At 41.5% G+C, this 21,304-nt stretch overlaps 1 protein-coding gene across 18 annotated transcripts in view; it reads left to right on the top strand.

Annotated features, from left to right (window-relative positions):
• Positions 1 to 21,304, top strand: part of MAPT (microtubule associated protein tau) — an 81,591-nt gene that overhangs the window by 46,209 nt on the left and 14,078 nt on the right. For 7 of the 18 annotated variants that reach the window (XM_080978628.1, XM_080978627.1, XM_080978617.1 and 4 more), the window contains 7 exons: positions 2,083 to 2,145; positions 11,666 to 11,721; positions 13,574 to 13,771; positions 14,993 to 15,119; positions 16,326 to 16,379; positions 17,165 to 17,430; positions 21,137 to 21,229. In XM_080978628.1, the coding sequence (XP_080834754.1) occupies positions 2,083 to 2,145; positions 11,666 to 11,721; positions 13,574 to 13,771; positions 14,993 to 15,119; positions 16,326 to 16,379; positions 17,165 to 17,430; positions 21,137 to 21,229 (857 nt within the window). Of the gene's footprint in view, positions 1 to 2,082; positions 2,146 to 3,894; positions 4,808 to 11,665; positions 11,722 to 13,573; positions 13,772 to 14,992; positions 15,120 to 16,325; positions 16,380 to 17,164; positions 17,431 to 21,136; positions 21,230 to 21,304 lie in introns of those variants that run through there. The other 11 variants (XM_080978616.1, XM_080978619.1, XM_080978620.1 and 8 more) reach the window with 9 other exon arrangements.

Here is a 21,304-nt window from a genome sequence, read left to right as displayed (position 1 = left end):
ACACATTATCATTCCTTTCCTTTGTTCAGTGACTGCTAAGTTCCAGGTTTTCTCCTGATTCACCCTACCCTAGGGCTGGCATTAACTAGGTGAGATACGCAAAGTAGTTTTGTGCACACTAGGTAAGCATGCAGAAACAGAGCCTCTCATCTAAATGCCTCATCGGACAGTGTGCTTTTATAGGCCTTTGATATCAGCAAGTGGTCTAAAGATGATAATGAAGCTGCTTTTTGTTCCACCCTCCCTATATCTGGGAAAAAATACTTTGGCTTTCTGTTTGGACATCCTTTAGTGTTGATCGGTACCACTTTCATATGCTAACAGAGTCTTTGAAAGGGCATGCCTATTTTTTCTCAATATCTTTATTTTTGGCCGACATACACTGTTGAATTGACTTGCCAGTTTAGGAGACGTGGTTTTTTATCTCTCTTTCATGCTGACACCTTGGCCCGTTTGCACTCCCCTATTGAAGGGACAAGTCACAATTCAGCAGCACTTTCATAGGCTACACCTTTGCCAGAGCTCTGCCAATCAGCTACCTGATCTACTTCATAAACTTTTATCACAGACCATGCTAGCTATATCAGGGCCAGGGCAAATACAACCCTTAGGAGAGTCAGCCTACATAACTGGTTCAATTGAGCTGCCTCCATCCACCTTCGGGTAGTTCATCTTGGTAATCTCCATATATGTGACTGTGGAGCCCACGAATAAAAAGTCAAATTACTTCATGAGTGGGATAGCACTTGCTTGTCCCTTGAGGCATAAGCATCATGCAGGGTCTGCCCACTCAAGGGGAGAAAGCCAGTGTGAGCTCCTGAATTTCTAAAACGCTAGACATTTCTGAGATGTTGCTTTGTGTAGATGCAGAATCCATATGTTCTGATTGCACAGAAGACCACTCAAACATTAGTTACAAGCAAACAACTTGTCTTTCCATTCACAAATATAGAAGTGGCCTGGAAGCAGTTGACTGCTACAACAGGAAAAGCAGTGATCCTTCATCAGTTTTCTAAAAAGAATAACTACTTATGCCCCTATAAATCCCTTTAATTTCTCGCCATTTGATGATTTCAATTTAACTAAATTTGCAGCATTCTCTCTGAATTCAGACCCATTATAAACAGTTTCTCTGCTCTTCTGATTTGTGTCATATTCCACAGGCTGGTTGGGAGGAGAGAGATTTTCAGACCATTAAGGAAAATATCCCCAGTGACTAGGGAAGATTAATGTTCATTTGACAAATCCCTAACCCCATCAAGTGACACTGTAGGCAGCAGCAATAATGATAGACTCAATAAAAATAATCAAGGCAGTTCAAGCTCATAACAATATTGTAAAAAACAGCCCCTGGAGACAGTTCTCAAGTTATGAAACAAATAACTGAGCCTTGTAAAATGTGTTCCATTAAAAACCAAGATAAATGGGCAGATCAATCTTAATCATACCTTATGGAGGAAGCAGGGACTTGGGACTTAAAGAGCACCCCCAAGGGAATTTGGGAGTGGGGGGATTGACCAGTTCTATAGGTGTGCTACACTCTGCTCTATGACTTTGTGAAGGCATGCACTAAATCTGAGGTTGAAGGAAAAAAATCAAGAAGCTGCTTGTACCTCCTAGATATGCTTGCTCCCATTGTTCTAAATGGGTATAGCCATACCTAGGTCTGCATAGTATCAGGCTGTTAACAATTTGTAGGGAAGGATGCTCTCACTTTTGAGAAACTTCAAAATAAATTCATTGAAATATATGTGGTCAGATTTATTTTATTTATTCGTTTATTTTTTAGTAAGATTCTATTTTATAAAAGCTATCAATTTTACTACATCCTTCTCCAAGCTCTGGACATAATTCACTGCTGAATATGGCTCAAGAGTAGATCAGTGCTGATTTGTTTGAGAGGGGATGTTTCTATCCATTTCATCCCATTTTCATTTAAATGTGCTGCCATTCAGGTTCAATATGTTTTGTTCCTCCGATATTAAAAAGTTAATTAAAACTGGTAAGAAGGTTAGAGGCATTTGTCTTGTACCATTTTTAATGTTGAAACCATTTTCCCATCCTCGACTTGAAAAAATGTAGCTGAGGAAGCAGACTTAGGCTCTACTTCTAGCCTTGAAGACCATGCTGCGGGGGATGCTCAAGGTAAGTACAGTATTGTTGCTCTGCAGAACTTAAAATACTAAGCTCCAGACTGCTGGGTCGGGATGGAAGTTACAATCAGATAGAAATAATATTTGGTGTGCTGCATCCTTTTTTATAGCCCACAAATATTAGCAGTCCTGCTTTTATTTTTATGGTTGAATCCCCTACAGTGGTACCTTGGGTTACATACGCTTCAGGTTACAGACTCCGCTAACCCAGAAATAGTGCTTCAGGTTAAGAACTTTGCTTTAGGATGAGAACAGAAATCGTGCTCCGGCGGCGCGGTGGCAGCAGGAGGCCCCATTAGCTAAAGTGGTACCTCAGGTTAAGAACAGTTTCAGGTTAAGTACGGACCTCCAGAACGAATTAAGTACTTAACCCGAGGTACCACTGTATTTTCATTTTTGCTGGGTTCTGCGATTGCTGTTACCATGAAGGAAAGCATCTTGGAATCCTTATACTTCCAGCATCTTTTGTGCTGCACTGTTTTATTAAGGAAATTAACGGAACTTAGTACAGTACAGACAATGCTGTAATACCCATTATTAAATCAGTGATTGGTCTTGTTTGGGAAGTACCATAAACCATTGTTTTTCATTAGGGAAATTAGCTACATCAAGTCTTGGGTTTTCACACTCCTCTAGCGTGGTTAGGAGGTTTAAATTTTTTTCTGTCCATTTGAACTGACTGCAGTTAAGCAATATGTTCAAATCAACACAAATTGTGGTTTGTTAATTCTTTTCAGTTGAAACCAGCATACTTCAAACAATAGTCTGTGATGCTGGCTTTTTTCAACTAATTAAAGTTAAGATAAAATACAGTTAAGGTTTGGGATGCAGTGTTCGACTGTGGTTAATTGAAATCAAAAGTCAAAGCTCCCTGTCTCCTCCTCACAGCCAAACTGGAGGGGAAGGGAGAGCCATTAGCTTGAGGCTAATGCACAGAACAAATCATTGTTAAACCATTGTTTATTGTGGAGGCCATTCACCTTCACTACTGTTTTAGAATTTTAGCAACATGCCTCAAAAAAGATAGTAGAGAACTAGTAAAAAGTACAGGAAAAGGAGGTGGAAGATGGTGATTGAGCGTGCTGGAACACTGCCATCGTGGCCCTAAAGCTGTGAACTTTTTTTTTTTAGCATGCCTTTTATAACCCAAAATAAGAGAAATACATTTAGTACTATAGTGATAAAGACCATGAGTGAATAAGATTACAGAATAATGATAGATGTTATGAAAATGAAAATGAAAGTTTTCAGGTAATTAACCTACAGATCTAATTTTTGAATTACTTCAACAAACTGGTTGAAGTAACTCTTGAAAATGGGAAGAACACTGTTTTGATAATAGAAGTGTATTTTTTTATACATCCATTATCAGCTTCTATTATTTTGCATTATTTGATGGATTTTATAAGTTAAATGCTTGTGTTTGTGTTTCATTATCATAACTCACATTTGAGAAGTACAATATTGTGATCTCAAACAGATTAGGAGTTCTGAGGACTACTTTTAGGCTAACCAAAGTAGAGTTGACTATAGCAAATGGTGATGTGGTATTCGGTTTTGCTCTTTTAATGATATTCTCTCAAATATTTATAATTAATTTAGTAGTGTTCCAAAAATGGCTTTGTATTGATATAAACATGCTAACTTCTTACTGTGCTTAATGCCCTTCTTGTATACTTTAATAGAACTGCAGACCTCAGTATTGCTGGGGAGAGTGGAACCCAAGAATTTAAGAACACATTGCAAATGGGTTAAGAATGAAATCACTCAAAATCCAAAATAGCTTGTATATCTGAGCACCTATGAAATCATCCAAGGCATATTATAGCTACCCTCACATTTCCTAGAATTTACTCCCTTTGTGGGAGATCATTGATGGGCTAGAGATTTCTTTTTTGGGGGGGGGAGAATCTCTGCATCACTAGGCAATGAAATTGAATCTGCACAGACAGATAAAGCCCAACAAGCAGATTGTGTGGAACCCTTTTATGTAGCCACTATGCTAAAGATGCCAGATGGATACATGGAGTTCCACACAGCTGAAAGAAGCCAGGAGAAGGCTGTCTTCAGAATTCATAATCAGTTGCAGGATCTTATTGAGAAAGTGGTTATTGGCGTGCCTACAACATTAGTACCTAAAAAAGTTGGTGCAGGATTGGGACCAGCCAGCCTAAAAATGCTGGAAGGGATGGGACTTTTGAGAGATTCCCTGCTGATTTCGATAAGCAAGCCGGTGGGAATTGCTCACACGGCATATTTTCCAACAGCTGATGGCTCACTCTACTTCAGAGGTGATTTGAAAGAAGTTGCATTTGGACAGATAAAGGTTGAAGACAGAGACACTGATGAAGGAACTCAGCAGGATAGTCTGGATGAGAGAAGGCCATTCGTATCAGAAGATGAAAGGTGTGCCATGGTTGCAGAATTGGACCCCTCTGAGCGTATTTACCAAGTTGAGGTTGAAGCTAATGTCCCGAAGGAGAGCAAAACTTTGGAAGGTGTACTAGAAGTAGGCAAGCTTTCAGGGGAGAGCATCTCCCTGGAAGGGGAGACATTGGAAACTGTGCAGGCCTCAGAACTGCAAAAGGCTTCTGGAAAAAAAGCTGCCTATTGTACACCAGAGAAACAAAGCAGTCGATTGCCACTTCTGAAAGGTGTGTGCATGTGTTGCTCAGTTGTCCTGCTTAAAGAAAGCAAGGCTGCTAAAACCACAAATGATTTTGCACATCTCTCCCTGAATCCTGCTGCTCCGGCAGTTTCCCTGATAAGTTGACAGGAAACAAAAATGTTTGTGTGCCACTGCTCTACATCCATGGCTGTCTGCTTCATTGGGACTTGGGGTGTGAGTACAATCCATTAATACAATGGCTGCATGCTTATCCTGCATGGATGCTGCTGCTGCTTCTCACCAATCGCCACCCCAATTTATATTTTGTGGAATTTTAGCTCTTTTCACTTCATCTGAGATCCTCCACTGGCAGGTCTTATAACCAATTAGATAAGACAGTGATGGCCAAACTTGACCCTCCAGCTGTTTGGGGACTACAATGCCCATCATCCCTAACCACTGGTCCTGTTAGCTAGGGATGATGGGAGTTGTAGTCCAAAAACAGCTGAAGACCCAAGTTTGGCCAACACTGAGATAAGATATAGGTAAAGCAAGAATGGAGCTAACTGATCTTGGCCTTGATCAGAAACTTATTATATAAGCTGTGTCTCATCATTCTTGCAAGTCTCTGATTCTCATCATGCATTCCCATTCTAGCTTATCTAATAGCTGTCAGAGATCACTGTGGTGTGTATTAAACAAAGAATGTTTCACTTATGCTGGCATTGGCTTAAATCTGTTTAATGCTAATGTGAAACATACCCTGGCTATAATTTTCTCTCCCTTTCCATTCTGTATTCTACCCATCCATTAACTACATTTACACATGGCACAAATGCTGCACAGTGCACATGTAAATGTACAATCAAGCCTCATGTGTAAAAACTTCCAAAGGGTGTAAGGGGTTTTGTTTTATTATTTTTTGCTCACCTGCATCCAAGAGAAATAAAGTAGGGTAGGGGTAGCCAATGTGGTGTCCTCAAGATGTTGTTGACTACAACTCTCAGCATCCTTGACTATTGATCACACTGGCTGAGACTAATGGGCATTGTTATCCACAACAGCTGAGGGTGATCATGTTGGCTACCCTTTGTATAGGGTGTCAGCTAAAGGTGATAGATGATGTGACCTATAGGCAGGAGAAAATGCTTAACAATGGTCCTTCCATAATAAAGGGGGGCTACTTCCTTTACAAATACATTTGCATTAACTTCAAAAAAATGTTCAATTTGCTGTATGAAATTTTGCATGATTTCAGGCATCTCAAGCTATTCCTATTTTTTTGAGGAACTGCGTGAATAGAAAATACATGTACCATATTTTTCGCTCTATAAGACGCACCAGACCGTAAGACACACCTAGTTTTTGGAGGATGAAAACAAGAAAAAAAATATTCTGAATCCCAGAAGCCAGAACAGCAAGAGGGATCGCTGTGCAGCGAAAGCAGTGATCCCGCTTGCTGTTCTGGCTTCCGGGATAGCTGTGCAGCCTGCATTTGCTCCATAAGACGCACACACCCCTTACTTTTTAGGAGGGAAAAAGTGAGTCTTATAGAGCAAAAAATACGGTATGTATCTTCTTTAAGAACACCCCTTTCTACATTGCCTCTTCATAGTTTCATATGTGGGGGTTTTTTTGGGGGGGGGGGACCAAAGAGTTTCCTAAATAACAGATATTGACATCACAGTTGGGACCTTTTGTAACTTCTGCAATAAGGAGGCATGAGTCTTCCTCCTCTGCTTGAAAGACTTACCGTATTTTTCGCCCTATAGGACGCACTTTTTCCCCTCCAAAAATGAAGGGGAAATCTGTGTGCATCCTATGGGGCGAATACAGGCTTTTGCTGAAGCTTGGAGAGCGAGAGGGGTCGGTGCTCCCCAGGCTTCAGGAAGCTATCAGCAAGCCTGGGGAGCCCGTGGGAGTTCCCGCAGGGCTCCCTAGGATGCGGATAGCAGCCTGCCGCCCGGCGCGCAGGGCGCCCTGAAGCAGAGCACCCCTCGCGCCGGGCAGATATCCGCAGCCCTGGGGAGCCCTGCGGGAGTTCCTGCAGGGCTCCCTAGGCTGCGGATAGCAGCCTGCTGCATGGAGTGCGGGGCGCGCTGAAGCAGAGTGCCCCGCACTTTGGGCAGACATCGGCCAGCCCCACAAGTTCGGGGGACAGCTGGGAGGCGCAGCGCCGCCATCCCGCTGTTCCTCGACCTGGTTTGGAGGCTGGCGCTGGGGAGAAGCGCGCTTCTCCCCAGCGCCAGCCCCACAAGCTCGGGGGACAGCGGGGAGGCGGAGCGCCGCCATACCACTGTTCCCCGACCTGGTTTGGTTTCCCTGACCTGGTTTTGGGGGGGGAAATAAAGGGGGGGAAATTTCCTTTATTTCCCCCCCAAAAAACTAGGTGCGTCCTATGGGACGGAGTGTCCTATGGGACGAAAAATACGGTAATATTTTTGCATCTTGCACAGTAGGCAAGCAGGTGAAACAATTAGCACTGGTATTTCTTTTTTCCCCTCCAGCTTTTCAGAATTTGTAGTAGAGTAAATTGGAATGTTGAAATCCCTTCACGAAGGGTAACCTGATCTTCATGGTTTGGGGAAACCTAGCCAGATGGGCGGAGTATAAATAATAAATTATTATTATATTATTATATGGATTCCAGTGAACACTGCTAGTCATAAATGGCTCATGGGGGTTGTTAATGCACCATCTCTTTGGAAGAAAGATCCTATTGTCAGTTGAGCATGACCATTGTCTAATATTCAATAGAGCGGGGCATGCTGTTGAATCCTGCCAGAACTGCCCAAATTGTGCAAAGAGATCTTGGATGGACTATGTAAATCAGCTCAAAGCACTCATATGGGAGAAAGCCTGTGCTACATCCACTAACAGTTTGCTGGGCTGTCGTTTAGTTTCTCTGAAGGAATCTTAACTCAAAGAACTTAACTGTGAGCTTCCTTGGCATTGAAACATCTGGCTGTGTTAGAGGAGGTGGCCTTTCTGTCAGCTGTCGGAGCATTAGAACTGAAAGGGGAGAAAATCAGTAGAACCAAAGCTCAAGAAGAAGAGACCCAAGGCCCATAACAATCCAAATGATACTTAAATATTCTGTCCAAACCTGAACAGTTGATGAATGTGTGAAAATGCTTTGCATAGGCTGATCAGATGACAAGGTTCATAACTCCAGAAGCTTCAGTTTGTAGTAAAGAGGGAGGTGCTGGCTACAATTAACTGTCAGAGTCTGCTAGAATGAGGAATTTGCTAAGCCATTGAAAAGGAAGCCTCTGGAAAAGAAAAAGATATGTAGGTATAAAGTTAGGTGAAGGATCCTTGGATGGTTAAGTCCAGTCGAATTTGACTATGGCGTGTGGTGCTCATCTCTGCTTTCAGGCCAAGGCATCCGGCGTTTGTCTGGGTCATGTGGCCAGCATGGTTAAACTGCTTCTGGCGCAACAGGACACCATGATGGAAACCAGAGCACACAGAAACGCCGTTTATCTTCCTGCCTCAGCAGTACCTATTTATTTACTCGTGCTGATATGCTTTTGAACTGCTAGATTAGCAGGAGCTGGGACAAAGCAATGGGAGCTCACTCTGTCTGGACTAAGCATTGGTGATTCTAATGTCAAGTCATTCTATGACAAACTGCTCTTTGCAAGAAACTCAGTGACTCATGGCCTTATGGAATTCTTCTGCATCAAGCTTATCACTTCAGCTTGGGGTAGCTGAGAAGTGGGCCCTCATGCTCACCCTGCAATTTATTGTGTTCTGGCAGCTATGGACAGTTGTCTACAAAATTCTATCAAGAACCAGGGAGGATGGGTAGCATGATTACAGGCTGTACCTGGAATCTTTCGTTATAAAGCTTCGTTTGTTCAGAAAAGTGTCACGCAGATGTCCATGCAAATATGGGAAATGTAATCATCAGTAAGCATATTTATTTATTTATTTGCTTTATATTGCCCAAGGCAACCCAGAGTGACATAGATACACAACAAAAGATACCAACTTTCTCGTAACAGAACAAAAACAATGTGTGCACTTCAGCAGCAGAGTATAGTACCAGTCTTTATGTGTCCATGATATACTAGTCAAGGATTATAATCTTTGCACTCTCCCAGTTTCCTGTAGGGCAGGGGTGAACAGAATGTTGGTTGCAATCAATCCATCTTTCTCAGGCTGATTTGCAGGCAAACATTTCAGCCTCTCTTCTCCTTTAGCCGATTCTGTTGGCTGAATGTGGGTGTAGCAGCCCCATTTTTGATATATGTATTCAGATTTTGCTATTTAAAAACAAAAAAAAAGTTTGTGTGTGAAGCTACTTCCTGCCAGCAGCCTCTTTGTTGCCCTGCTTCTGCAACTTTTTCCCTCAGTGAATGATAGGAGGTTGACAATTATCATATTGGACCAGATTTCTGCTGCTTAGCTTTATTAGATGGCCCTATTATTGTATGAATAAGCCTCAAATGCAGCTTCTCATATAGGAGTTGTTCCGGTCCCATGATAATTTTGGCAGCCCTTTTCTAAACCTCTTTCATAGCCAATTACTAATCCACAAGAGAGTCTCTCCTCTTATTTCATGACCACTACCTTTAATCAGGAGTCTTTGGTGAGTTACTTTATCAAAGTCTTTTTGAAATTCTAAGTACACAGTGTCCTCACACTACATCTTATGGACAAGTTAGATTTTTTAAAAAGAGGATTCCTTGGCCACAAGGGGATGAGCTTGTTCCCTGAAGGTCAGGAGCTCCCTGCACTGAGTAAACACCCATGACATCTATCTAGGCAGCCATTAGTTGTTTATGTGGCATTCTGTACAGTGTTCTAAATAGACTCCACACCCCTGCTGGCTTCCTACCTGAATGCTTTGTGTTGTTTGAATTTTAAATCAAAGAAGAGGTGGAGCATAGTGAGGCTCGACCCGCTTGCTCTGTTTTAAACTTGCACAAATGCCTAACTTGCATTGTTACCTTGACACTTTGTTACTGGGACTGAGAATCTTCACCAGATGGTGCTCCTTTTGTGCTTCTAAAACAGATTCTTTCTCTCTGGGTTGCCTGAAGCTTATTGTCCTGTCTAGCTTCCCCCGACTTCTGCAGCAGCCAATTAGATCAGGAAGTCATTGTTGGAAAAACACAAGGAGGCAGGGCCCTGCAAGGGTTGGGGAGGGGGTGCGGGCAGTTGGGTACACTAGCCCCAGGCCTTGCTGGGCTAAGGGAACTGACGGGCCCCACCAGGGACTGGCTTTTTTTGTTTTGTTTGAGCTTAGAATAAAGTTATAACAAGACTCCCACCCCAGGCCTCAGACAAGTTCTGCATGGGCCTGCAAGGAGGTAAGACTCCTTGGGTTGCAATAAATTCCAATGACTAAAAATCTGAAAGGGAAATTTATCTCAGTTTAGCACCCTGGGTAGTGATATTGACGGATATGTGATGTGGGCAGTTGAAACCCCCCTGGGAATGAAAGTGCTTTAAATCTGAATGATTTTAACTGATTTTGAAACTGAACAAAAAATGTTAGCTTTCAACTCGCCCTAAGGTCAATCCTTACCCCTTAGTTTACATGCTATCCTTAATAAGCTCAAACCAGGCCTTTACTGAGCTTGAATTGTGGTTTTAAAAATACCCTAATGTTTTAAGTTTTAACTTAAAATCTATTTAGCATTCAAAATTAGAGTGTAAGTGTTATAAAAGCTGAATTTAAAGCTAAAAGCCTAGGGTCCCGTGTCCCCCCCGTTGAACTATTTTAAACTGGTTTTAACTGAACTGAAAGCTGAAACTTTAGCTTTTAACTTGGACTGAACTTAACCCTTTCACTAAATTTACATGTTGCCCTTTATGGCCTATAACTGAACCCTATACTTAGAGTGAGCTGAAAGCAAGGCGTACACTTTTCGTTTTAAGCTGATTTTTCCATCAGCTAGGTTGTATTGTTTGGAACTAATTAGTAGCTTTTTTATCCCCTATCAAAATGATAAGCATTGATTTAGAGTTTTGTATGACTTCGTCCAAAGCAGGCAAAGCAACATTCTGTTAGAAAGGAGCATGAATACTTTTGACACAGAATCATACTTTTTGTCCCAAGTAAGTGTTTTGTTAAACTTGGGTGTTCCATTATAGGGAGTGTGGAAACTACCGGAACCAACTAAATGGTTCAGCTTTAACTGGTTTGCTGCTTTTTTCAGATAGCTTAATGCAGACAGGCAGAAGTTATTGGACAACGTGTATTTAGAAGTCTATGGGGTTATTAAAAGTGATCTGTTACTTCAGTGGTTAAAGGCCGCAGTGCTGTTGCCAGTTCCTGACATCACACTGCAAACAGAGCTTCACACAAAACACTTGGAAGAGCTTCCAAAAGTGGTACCAATCAGTTGGGAACTCTTATTATTTTTTCATTCCCAATACAGCTGGCAATACTTATTTATTTTATTTTGCTTTCCCAGATGGTGTGAGGCACAACACGCTTGCTTGTTGCATTAAAGCTTAGCCTGAAAGAGTGAGAGCAAATTTATAAATCAGAAATATGGTTCTATAAGGAATGGAGCTTTCCTACTACTGTTTCTGCAAGGGCAGAGGAGAGTTGCATGCTACAGTTACAATCTGAGTGGGTTACCTTCTCTAGAAGCTACAGTGGTACCTTGGGCTACATACGCTTCAGGTTACAGACTCTGCTAACCCAGAAATAGTACCTCGGGTTAAGAACTTTGCTTCAGGATGAGAACAGAAATCGTGCTCTGGTGGCGCGGCAGCAGCGGGAGGCCCCATTAGCTAAAGTGGTGCTTCAGGTTAAGAACAGTTTCAGGTTAAAAACGGACTTCCGGAACGAATTAAGTACGTAACCAGAGGTACCACTGTATTTTAGAACTGCCACCCCTCCACGCAGCAAAATGTAACAGTAATTCTCCTTTCTCATCAGCTCGAATGGACAACAAAGATAAAAATGAGACTGGGACTGAAGAGCCTAAACCAAAGGTAAGCTGACAAGCATATATGAACATGGATGCAGTTCATCCTCTCTGCATTCTTGGTTCTTCCTTAAAACATTTTTCTTTATCTTTGATGGAGTAAATATTTTGCTTTCTGCTAGAAACCTTTAAATGCAGTTTGTTGTCTCCCCAATCACCACAACTTTATTTTTTTGTTCAAAGGCCCAGTGTGCATTCTAAGTTAGAATCCCTTTAAAATATGTATTTTAAGCTTGAGAAGCCACTTTCTTCCCTGTAACTAAACTAGGTGTGACAGGAAGTTGCAGCTGTAATCTCCTTTTGCATAGAGTTTCATTCAAGCCCAAGTATCTCTGAGAAGCATTTCTGTATGGTAATCAGTGTTAAGCTTGTTTGTGGAACTTCTGCTTCAGGGACAGCCTCTCTTCCTCCCTGTGGTGCTGGCTTTGGAGAATCCTACCCACTAGTTTAAACACGTTTTAATGTGAGCTTGACTTTATTGTGTATTTCTATGTGTATTTTTTAAAGTGTAACCTACTTAGGGCTAATGGTGAGAGGGATAGAAATATAAACAAACAAACAAACAAACAAACATAAAATAAAATAAAGTGAATGAAAGCCCCCTTTTGCTGTACAAAAGCAGCAGCTGTCATACCTTGCCCTATAACTCGAGCTTTGAAAGGATCGTTTGCCTCATTAATCAGAACCACAAAAAGAAAAGACTGAATTGCCTAAAGAGCAAATAAGGCAAGCCACAAAATGGATCAGAGCACGCACAGGAAGCTTGAAAATAAGGATTGCTTTGACAGGCCCACAGACTTGCCTGGAAAAGGCATGTGACTGGAAGGACTACAGTTTTATTCTGCCGGTTTTTTAAAGGCTTGTTCTCCCAAGCCTTTGTTTCTGGGTTAAGTTTTGGAACTTAACTGCTCTCTCCCCTTCCTAAATCTCAAACAGATTGCCTGGAAAATGTCTGCTGGCCATGTAGATAGCAATACATACACAGAGCCTGGCTTGTTTATTGATCGTTGTAGTTCAGAAACCCTTCTTCCTCATTCAGCAGTAATAATGAAGTGGCTTACTAGTGAAGAGGCTGAAGCAAACTTCTTTATTTAATGGAAACCTGTTCAGACACTAACCAGCTATTCCCATGGGAGTAAAACAATAAATGGCAAAACCTGTGGTTTTTCTAGGTTATGTTGCAAGCGCAGAGGGATTGATGGAGCAGTAGTGGATGGCAGATTGGCTCAGGTGGGGCTGCATTGCTGTCCCCGCTTTCAAACACAGTGTGTTGCTGCTGCTTACTGGGAGGGGGAGAGGGCAAGGCAACTGAGAGCTCAGCAGGTGCTGAGCCAGTTGAACACTCCTCCTACACCAAGTTCTCGTTGCCCTCCTACTCCCCCTCTCAATAAGCAGCAACATCATGTCATGTTTGGAAGGCAAGAAAGTAAGGCAGCTAGATCTGTGCTGCCCTGCCAGCCACTCCTGGATGTCACCATCTCTCCCAGAATTCTTCTTTATGATGATGTCATGGTGGAAACCAATACCACGGAACTGATAAATGCAATATGTGGGAGCATATTTACTTTCAGATGCTCCTTTGATGATGTACTCTTCAAAAACCTGTGAGTTTGGTACCCTATCCTTCTAAGGGTGAGATAGATGATGTGATGCTTTGAAATTCTTCTTAATGCCAGCGCAGTGCAGGAGATAGAGAGCCAGTTTCAGTTAGGTTTTGACTTTCTTTTAACATGCTTAAGGCCATTGGTCATTCTGACTTTACTTTAACCACCACACTTTTTCAGTTTATTTTGATTATTTTTTACTTTTTTCTCATGCTGATCTTTGGTTTTATTTTATTTTGTTCTCATGTTTTTAAGACATCCATACCTTCCTCTGTCAAAATCTTGGAAGGTAGATCCTCCATTATTCCCAAACGAAACTCCTCTGTTAGTTCTGTCCCTTTGAAAAAACCCTCCAACCCTGCTGAGTCCTCAGTACCAACTTCCATCCCTAAATGCATCTCTTCTATCGCATCCCGACCAACCAGTACAGGAACAAAAGAGAAAAGGGGCAAGGTAAGAAATGGTGTAAAAAGAAGTTGGTGGAGTGAGGGGCTGGGGTAAATCTATTTCTTTCCCATTTGCTTAGATTCCTTGCATTAAGTTGGGCATTCATTTACAGCAAATTGCATGCAAGTGGTTGTTGTTTTTTGTAATTTTTACTTACCTGACTGTTTCCTAATGACCCCAAGATATGAATATACTTTACTTGGTTATGGCTAGCTACTACCACCCCAATCTGTTGCCTTTTTCTCCCATTTTAAGAGATTGTGCTAGGATTGACCAGTGATTATAGCCAAGTCGAAGAATACTTCTTTCTAATAGTTGAACAAGCAGCCTCACAATGCACTTAATATTGTGTTTAATTTGCACATAAATGAAGTCAAATAAATCACCGCTTGATACATTAATGTGCTCAGATGGAGTGTTATTTATTTAGTCTACAAACTGGCCCACATCTGCAGATCTCTGGGTAGGTAACAATAAAACTTTGCAATTTAGAGAAGAAATGAAAAGTGCAAATATATACATTCCCTTTAGCCAACTTTGTTTATTCAGCTTAAATTCTTATATTCATTCCCCCCCCCCCCCGGACATTGCCAGTATTTTACTGAGCTTTATTTAGTTAATGGATATGTAAGACATTTGATGTTGCTTGTTGCTCAGGTTTTCCAGATGGCACAGTATTTGCATGTTATCACACCTGCTCCTGCAAGCTGTGGTGACGTAACAGTGAAAGATTTATTCAACAGTCACACATGTTTTCATGTGGATATCACATTTTTTATGCAACAGAAAGGACTCATGAAATAAGTGCATTCAATTAATGTGGGTGAAAAAGGGATTATGTAATACTGTTATTACTGTGGATATCTATTCTAAAAGCTGCATGTTTAGGAGCTAAGTAGGGACAAGGCATCATCAACTTTGCATTTGGACAAGCCATTAGTTTTACTTTACATAAGTTGTTCATTATTTATGTTCTGAAATCAAATGAGAAAACGGTAGAATTGAATTGAATAGAATAGCATTTTGTATGCCCAACCTCATAAAAATACGTATAATAAGCACATGGTAAAGTATTGAAACTTGTATTGGCATTGTGAGTCCATTTCTCAGGCTTAGGTTGAAAATGTGTAAATAAAGAGGAAATCCCCTAATCCACAGCAATTTACTCTGCTTTTTTAGTCTATGAGCAGTCAATAAATACTGCCCTTTCTCAATTTCTGTCACCAGGGTCCAGATATGAAAACAAAGATAGCCACTCCACGTCCTGGTATGGGACAGAATCAGAAGAGTCCAGCCAATGCTTCTCGGATCCCTGCCAAAACTCCCACCATCCCCAAGACACCACCCAGCCTTGGTAAGAGAAGAGGGTTTTTGTGTGTGTTGATCATGTGTTGCATAGCAGTTTGGGTTTTTTTGCTTTCTGGAAATTGCTTCAAACAAACTGTGGTTTACTTGAGCTCCCTCACATTCAAATACAAAGGTGTCGGGTTTTGCTTTTATTTGTAGTGTATCAAGAGAAAGTACAAGTCCTTCCTCAGTATATTCTTCTTGGCAGTAGATGTGACCAAGAACTGTGGCTATGCAGACAAACCTTTTAAAAGAACCCGAAAAGCCTCTGAAGAAAGTGGCATGAAGTTGATGTGGCCTAGCACCGCAAAAGTTCATTTGACACAGGCCTCAAGGCAGGAATTTTAATAAAAGTAGCATGAGAAGTAGCCTTTTCTCAAAATCATAAGATGAGCTTTTATAAAGGGCAGGGAGCACCAGCCAACCTGTCCATTTCTGCCTCTCACTGCCACCATAATCCTGCTTAAGAACCAAGTCTCACTCAGCACTGGATGATTGGATAGCAGGTGACTGCCATCTTGTATCACCCTCAATGCATTGCTTGACATGATGACAAAGGGACCTAAGATGGTGGTTTCTTGCTACCAGCTTGTCTTCTTTTTAAAGAATCACCAAGTTACAGGGAATCAGCCAAGTTACAGGGAACCAGGCAGAGGGCCTTCTTGGTAGTGGCACCCACCCTGTGGAACGCTCTCCCACAAGATGTCAGAGAGAAAAACAACAACTTTTAGAAGACATCTGAAGGCAGCCCTGTTTAGGGAAGCTTTTAATGTTTGAAAGACTATTGTATTTTAATATTTTGTTGGAAGCCACCCAGAGTGGCTGGGGAAATAATAAATTATTATTATTATTATTATTATTATTATTATTATTAAGGATCACCTCATTGCAACAAGACGCTGATAGTGGCACCGGCTGGAAAGCCTTGAGCCTAGGCCTAGGTCTTGGTCTGGTGCTGCTTCTCCCACCCCCAGATACATGTGTTCTCCCATAGTCACCCAATGAGTGGTTTACCCAGTCTTGGAGGTAGGGTTAAGATAGGGCTTAAGCTCCTGCTCCTGTGCTCCCTGTCCCCTTAGTACACTTTCCCTGTTTCCCTTTTATTTTCTAATAGTCATTGGAATCTCTGTAGTCTGCCCTTCCTTTCCCCCCTAGCAACCAGGTTGCAATATTATCATTGTTTTTCACGGAGCGGTTGTTTTTGTTCTTTCAGCTGCCAAAAAGGAGCAAAGAAGGCCCCCTAACACAGCAGCAAAATCTGAGAGAGGTAAAAAAAGTTTACTATTTCCTCTTCATTCCTAACAAATCCTGTCCGCTGGCATTGACCATAAATTCTGTAAAACCTTGATATTTAAATTACCATTTTGGGGGGTAGGTAAATGTTTTTTTATTCATATTTTAAAATATCTTTCCATTGGAAAGAAAGTTGCAACAGTACTAAATGCAACATAGCATATGTTTTTTTGTTTTTTTTTTAATTTAAAACGTTTTTATATCACTCTTCATTAAAATTCTAGGGTGGTCTGCAATAGATCCTGATATAATAAAACGGCATATTAAAATACAATAAAAACAGTAAAAATGGCAACAACTGCAGTAGCTGAACAGTTTTCAGTGGCAAAGACCTGGATGAACAAGTGTATTTTCAGAAGGTGCTAAAAACTCACCAAAGTTGGTTCCTGCGTTATTTCAGTGGGGAGATGATTCCATAAGCTAGGTGCTCTAACAGAAAACGTCCTCCCCCTGCTTACTGCCATGTGGATTTCTCCAGGTTGTGGCCCAGCCAGCAGAGTCTCGTTTTGGCATTTCAACAACTGGGCAGGTCTATACTGATTAAGGTGTTTCTTCCGGTACCCAGATCCCAAGTTGTTTAGGTCTTTAAAAGTCAGCAACAAAACTTTAAATGTGGCCAGCACAAAATTGGCAGTCATTGCTGCTCTACTTCCTTGGTGGATCTAATTTCCTTCGTGCATATTGAACAGTGTGGAAGGTTCTTTTGAATCAACAGCTAAACGATTACTTAACATATTGCACTTTCATTTCAAATTGCAGGTGAACCGGTAAAGTCTGGAGACAGGAGTGGCTACAGCAGCCCTGGATCTCCAGGAACTCCTGGCAGTCGCTCCCGCACACCCTCCCTGCCAACTCCACCAAACAGGGAGCCCAAGAAGGTGGCAGTGGTTCGCACCCCGCCAAAATCCCCTTCTTCTGTCAAGAGCCGCTTGCAGACAGCCCCTGTCCCCATGCCAGACCTGAAGAATATAAAGTCCAAGATTGGTTCCACTGAAAATTTGAAGCATCAGCCAGGGGGTGGAAAGGTAAATCCAATGCACCTTGTCTTTATGTGTGGGCAAATGAAATACAAGTTTGGAGTTAGATGGGAAGTTACCTACCTTCCGTTCGTCCCCTTCTCAACTTCTATTGAATTCTGACCCTTGCAGCGGCAGCCATCTCTTCAATATGTGAGTCCCCTGAATCTTTACACACAGAGGTCTCTGTGTAGCCCACAACTTTGTATAAAGATCTTTTGACTGGGGCACAAACCCAGCAGTAGCATTACAAGAAAACTGAAACAGCATCTCAAACTTCCTCCTGAAACTAGCCAACCGGGGAAGGAGGCAGGATGGAGAGCAGCTCCTGTGGCCAGGCACTCTGAAAATGCCCCGGCTGCCACTTTGAGACTTCCGTGGGCGGCACTGTAATTTCAGTTGCTTCAAAACTAATTTTCTGCTGCTGGGAATAAAAGGCCTATGGCAGCGCCTACTGTGTTATCTTCTCCTTCTCTAGAACTCTGTCTTCTGTCCCAGATATCTCGCACTTCCCTGGAGGGCCTTTTCTATCGTTTGAGAACCACTGTACTACAAAGTAGTGAATGGGCTCAATCTTCTCCATGCCATGTTACATTACTTGCAAAAGTTCTGTTTTCCGATTCCAACCTCACCCTATCTCTGTTCAAAAAGAAGAAGTTTCATCTTTCAGATCACCCTGTGCTCAAAGTGCATTTGTACAAACTAAGGGTTAGAAAGCACATGGAATCTGAGCAGATAGAGTAAATGGAGTATGTATGGAACACTCTTACCAAGATTAGAGCTGGGGTGACACGTATTTAAAAGCCATGTAGAATCACTGACTCACAGTGGTGAGGAAAAGTGCTATGTGCATGTGCATGATTAGATAGAGCTGTGCTGTACCCAACCAACATGTGAAAGGAGAATAGAAATGGTATACACATGTCACTTGGCAAATCCTTAAGTTAGGTTTATCTATGTCGACAACTTTCACTGCTAGAACACCTGCTGTCTTTGGAAGAGGCTTGTGCAGGGGGCTGAGAGATAATCTTCCTTCAGCCCAGGGGTGAAGAACCTTTTTTAGCTTGAGGATCACATTCCTTTCTGGGCCACATATCAGTGATAATCAGGGCCAGAGGCAAAAGTGAGCAGAGCAATGCATTTAAATGTTACCTTTGTGCAGGAGGCTAGTTTTTATACACACTATCCTCCATCTAGGTAAGAAAGAGGCATTATCAATGGCCTTGGTGCCATGCATGCCTTCCATCAGCTTTGGTGGGTGGCTCAGCTACGCCCTTATCTGGACAAGGATAGCCTAACTTCTGATAACTTCTAGGGTTCCTGCAATGTATTATATGTGGGTTTGCATTTGGAAGGTGCAGCTGATTCAGCCAGATTGCTGATTGGAAGAAGATGTACTTAGCTCATTACACCAATTCAGGCCAATTCATTGGCCACCAATAAATTTTCCTGCTCAATTCAAAGTGCTAATCTTGGCTGCTTCACTTCTCTCCCCAAGCACTGGGGAGAAAGAGACTGCAATCCTTACCTTAGGAACTGACACCTTTAGGCCCGTACCTGGAGATTTCTGAGTTTGAACTGGGGACCTTGTGCATGCAAAGCAGATGATCTGCCACTGAGCTGTGGCCCTTCTCCTACATGAAGGCATGTTTGGGGCTAATGTGGGGAAGATAGGGAGATAGCTGCTCCCTTCCTCTAAAGGACAAATATCTTTCAGCAAAACTGTAAGGCTTCTTTATCAATAGCCAGACTCACTAGTTCCATTCTCTTGCATAGGAAGTTTACAGAGAGGAAGGAAGAAAGTAAAGTGACATGGAATTAGGCCCACAGAAGGGCGCAGAATCTGAAGCCACGTTTTCAGTTTGCTGCAGTACTGTGTTGCTGATAAGTAATTTCTATCTAGTTGTGGGCTCCTTCTAGTGCTACTACAATATATAGTCATTCTTTGAAGGGTTGCTCTAAACTAAAGGGTTAGATTATTATGAGGCTGCTGCAGCCCATGATAATTTAGGGATCTATGTTTTGTCCAATTCCCTGTACTGATGCAACAATTGGCAGACCTAAATATTCTGTATCTGCAAAACAATATGAGTTGTCTGTAGCTAAGGGACGTTCTTAGCTTACTGGTCATAGCTTGCTTGTCTTTATGACCTGCCTTGAAATTGTTAATTAATGTATGACTGTTAGGGGTTGGTGGTTTTATTTGGCTTTATCTTAATGTTGTTTTAACCTACCCTGGGGCTTTATGGTGAAGGGTGAATAAGAAATACAGTAAGTAGATAGAGTGGTAACCATTATTGCAAATGTAAACACCACCCACAAATTACCCAGATTACTTGACTGGGTGCTCAGCATCAGGTTTTTAGAGTGTGCTTTTTTCACTTACTTTTTACAGAGGAGCAACATAATGTCATCAAATCTTGTAACTCTTGTGTTTCCACCCTCTTTCCTCAGACTATGGAAAATCCAGCAAGTGTAAATCACTTTAGCATTATTCTTGTCATATTATTTTTTTAAGGTATGGTTTTGATGTTTGCAATGTTGTATTAGGCAGGCCGGCCTGTCTGTCTGCATCTGTATTTTGGTACACTTCATTATTACCTTTTTGATAGGTGTCATTGATGGGTGGGGATCTCTTTTTAAATTAGCACTGTTTCTCCTTTATTTATTTTTAAAAAAACATTAGTATAATAGTGCTTCAACTTAAAATGGGTTTTAATGCAACTTTAAAAAAAAAAAGTTTTATAAAACATGCATGTTATTTGAATATTTGTATTGAGTGCCATTTTATCACTATTGATCACTCCCCCCATGCTCACTTTAAAATATTTTTGTTCTAATTTTAAGCATTATTTTTTTACAGTAATTATGTAATACTGTTGAAATTTTAAAAGCACTGAAGCACAGTTTTTAAAAATGGTATTAGAATTTATTTAAAATGGCTTGTTGTGTTAAATATTTGCTTCTCCAGCCACATGTCTATGCCATGCCCACTAGTGTAGACAGGACATAATGGGAGATAAACACACAGAAAGTACTAAATTCCTTGATGTGTGGAAACTCTGTTGCAGTTCTGAATGAGGCTTTCAGGGGAGAGAGAGAGAGAGAGAGAGAGAGAGAGAGAGAGAGATCAACAGTTGAGTTCAGGTGCTTTCAGATTGACAACCCTTTTTAAAGTCTGGTGAAAGTTTGACGTGCTTCCAAATATAATGGTTATTCTGTGGTGCTAGCAACAACTAGGAGGTGAATATGATTATCCTAGCAGCATTTGCCATGCCAATGGACATAGCAGAACAGAGAGCCATTAACTGCATTTATTATATACCACCCTTAACAGTAATTTGCCCTGGCTCTCCAACCAATAAGCAAACACAGTTGCTTTTGTTTTACCTTATATTGTTCAAAATACACACTTTTTTTGCAGTCCTGTGCTGGGACAAATATCTCTGTGTTAGAAATGGGGCAGCCTATGTCATGATTTTGTTTTGTTTTTGTTTGTTCTTTTAAGCACTGTACTTATTTCAGGCCTGACTGTAGGACGTTCGCCACTGCGTAAGCTGAAATTTGAAGCTTCATCTTCAAAGCAAGGAACTGGCATTTGTCCCAAGGGGAAAGTCCCTTGCTTCTTTCTTTGTCTTAGATGACTGCTACAAAATGCAAAAGATATCTCTACTGGCAGCGGTTGTCACTCATATTCTTTTTCTGGCTATCAAAGGTGCAGGTGGTTAATAAGAAGCTGAACTTTAGCCATGTCCAATCCAGGTGTGGATCAAAGGATAATATCAAACATACCCCAGGAGGAGGCAGTGTGAGTACCTTCACACCATTCAATGCACTATAATAATCTAACTTATTATAAGTGGCATGACTTTTGCATTAACCC

This window comes from Podarcis pityusensis (assembly GCF_964106645.2).
Source record: "Podarcis pityusensis genome assembly, chromosome: 13".
Classification (NCBI taxonomy): Eukaryota; Metazoa; Chordata; class Lepidosauria; order Squamata; family Lacertidae; genus Podarcis; species Podarcis pityusensis.
Note: the sequence above shows the minus strand (reverse complement) of the source record. Positions and strands in the feature narration are given on the sequence as shown.